The sequence below is a fragment of the Eimeria mitis genome, genomic scaffold, assembly GCF_000499745.2.
Source record: "Eimeria mitis Houghton genomic scaffold, Emh_scaff1868, whole genome shotgun sequence".
In the NCBI taxonomy this organism is placed as follows: Eukaryota; Apicomplexa; class Conoidasida; order Eucoccidiorida; family Eimeriidae; genus Eimeria; species Eimeria mitis.
In genome coordinates this window covers 4,845-7,452 of record NW_013570190.1, presented here as the reverse complement: position 1 = coordinate 7,452, position 2,608 = coordinate 4,845, and the positions used below count along the sequence as shown (strand labels likewise).

General features: G+C 55.0%; 1 protein-coding gene across 1 annotated transcript in view; it reads left to right on the top strand.

Annotated features, from left to right (window-relative positions):
- Positions 1 to 2,608, top strand: part of EMH_0044870 (ATPase domain-containing cell division control protein, putative) — a gene marked incomplete at both ends in the record, with an annotated part of 5,707 nt that overhangs the window by 2,220 nt on the left and 879 nt on the right. Inside the window, 5 exons of the mRNA XM_013496011.1 lie at positions 3 to 18; positions 129 to 375; positions 504 to 630; positions 868 to 1,577; positions 2,011 to 2,384. Coding sequence (XP_013351465.1) covers positions 3 to 18; positions 129 to 375; positions 504 to 630; positions 868 to 1,577; positions 2,011 to 2,384 — 1,474 coding nt within the window. The remainder of the gene's footprint in view (positions 1 to 2; positions 19 to 128; positions 376 to 503; positions 631 to 867; positions 1,578 to 2,010; positions 2,385 to 2,608) is intronic.

Genomic DNA, 2,608 nt, shown 5'->3' with positions numbered 1-2,608 from the left:
ACTCTCATGCACATCACCGTAAGCAACAGCAGCAGCAGCAGCAGCAGCAGCACCAACAGCAGCAGCAGTGTGAAGCTGCTCAGGAAAGCCCTTCCCCTACCTCTTGGTTCTGCTGCTGCGTTGCGGAGGCCCTCAACAGCAGCAGCAGCAGCAGCAGCAGCAACGGAGCAGCTGCAGCAGGCTTGTCGCTGCAGAGCCAACTTGCAGCAGTAATCGCAGAGGCGCGTGCACGTCAAATGCTCTTCCGAAAGACTTTGCTGCAGCTTGCCCTGCAGCAGCAGCAGCAGCAGCAGCAGCAGCAGCCGCAGCAGCAGCAACATCAGCAGCAGCAGGAGCCGCTTACGGAGCGGCAGCTGAGTTTGCTGTTGTCTGGTGGTGGGGCTGTGTTCGTTGTGTTGGAGTGCATGCATTTGCTGCTGCTGCTGGTCGTGGCTTGCTGCCTGCGCGGCTGCGGCTCGCTGAGCTCGTGGGGCGGGACCTGCTGCAGCCGTATCTGATTGAAGGGGTTTTAACTCTGCCGGATGCTCTCTCTGAGCAGCAGCGGGCAGCAATTCTGCTGCTGCTGCTGCGCCGCATGCATGCAGCAGCTGCAGCACACGATGAAGACACACACATCCAAAGGCTCGCCACGTAAGCACGCTGCCCACAAGTCCTACGAATGCTGCTGCTCTTGCTGCTGCTGCTTCTGCTGCTGCAGCACTTGCTGCTGCTGTTGCTGCTGCTGTCACCACATGCAGGCACCCTGAAATTGCTCTTGTCTATACAACTGCTGTTACTGCTGCTCCTGCTGCTGTGCTGCTGCTTATTCTGCTGCTGCTGCTGCTGCTTTATTCTGCTGCTGCTGCTGCTGCTGCTGTGCATCTGCAGCATCGGAGGCTTGTGGACTTGTGGCTTCTCGGTGGCGGATCTGCGATGTTTGCTGCGCGCTGCTGTTAGCAACTGCATGCAGCGGCAGCTCTGCAGCAGCAACAGCAGCAGCAGCAGCAACAGCAGCAGCAGCAGCAGACTCTCTGTTGCTGATCTGCGGCAGGCGCTGCTGTCTGTCTCTCCGTCAGCAGTGCGGCTGCTGCGGGTGGGCAGCGTGCAGAGGCTGCTGCCACCTTTCTTGGTGCCTCAGGATGCTGCAGCAAGAGAAGTGTTTGCTGCTGCTGCTGCTTCTCCTGCAGCAGAGGGGCGGCTCACATACTTTGCCTACACCCGCAGCAGCAACAACAGCATCAACAGCAGCAGCAGCAGCAGCAGCAGCAGCAACGACAGCAGTAGCGGCGATGACACAAGTACAAGCGATGACGGCAACAATGCAAGCGGCAGAGACCGCAGCAGCAGCAGCAGCAGCAGCAGCAGCTGCAGCAGCAAGCGGTGCTGCTGCGGCTGCTGCTGCTTGAAGACACTGCAGGGCCTGAAGGCTGTGCGGGGCAATAGGCAGCTCATTAGGGAGCTGAAGAGAGAAGTGGTGCTGCCTTTCAAGCGACAAACAGGCGCAGCAACTTCTGCTGCTGCTGCTGCTGCTGCTGCTGCTGGTGCTGCTGCTGCTGCTGCTCCTTTAGGATGCGTTGTAGAGGGCCCTTCAGGGTCAGGTGAGCTGCAGCAGTTCTCTGTCTTTGTGACTTCTCTTTACATTTGTTTTGTGTTGCTGACGCCTCTTCGCTGCCCCCCAAAATTTTTATTAAAATAAATAAAAAATATGTTAAAGTGGCGAGATAGCTTTTTATATTTATATTTATATTTATATTTATATTTATATTTATATTTATATTTATATTTATATTTATATTTATATTTATTTATATTTATGTTATATTTATGTTGCTATGTTTAGTGTTTGATGAAACTCTCTATACACGAGCTCGTCTTGCTGCTGCTGCTGCTGCTTCTGCTGCTGCCACTGTAGTTTTGGTGTTTATATGATGGCCCTTGCTGCTGCTGTTGCTGCTGCATCCGTTGCTGTTGCTGTTGTTGCTGCTGCTTTATCTGTAGTAGTTGCTGCTGCTGCTGTTGTTGCTGCTGCAGGCAAGTCGTTTCTGTGCGGCTGCTTGGCTGTGTCTGCTGGGGCTGTGCTGCTGCGTCTGTCTGCTGCTGATGTGCTGCGTAAAGAAGTTGCTGCAGCAGACAAGCAGCTGCTCTCAGTTTTCTCTACGCTGCGGCGGTGCACGCCTGCGGTGCTGCTGATCGAGGACATTGATATCCTCTGCAGCAGCAGCAGCAGCAGCAGCTGCAGCAGCAGCAGCAGCAGCAGCGTAGTGGGAACGCTGCTGCAGCAGCTCGATGAGCTCGCACTGCTGCGCCAGTTCAGTGCAGACGACACACAGAGAAAGACGGCCCTCAGTGTGCTGCTGCTGGCAACAGCAACCAATGCAGCAAACATCGACAGCAGGCTGCTGCTCGTCAGTATTCTGCTGCTGCTGCTCCTGCTGCTGCTGCTGCTGCTTGTGCTGCTGTTGGTGCTGCTGCTGCTGCTGCTAGTGCTGGTGCTGTCGCTACCTTGTTGCTGCAGTGTTTAGTGTTTATATGGGTGATGCTGGCTTTGCATCTGCGGCTGCTGCTACTGTGCCTCAACTGCAGCGGTCTGGTTATGCATGCTGTTTGAGTTTCTGCTTTTGTTGCTGTT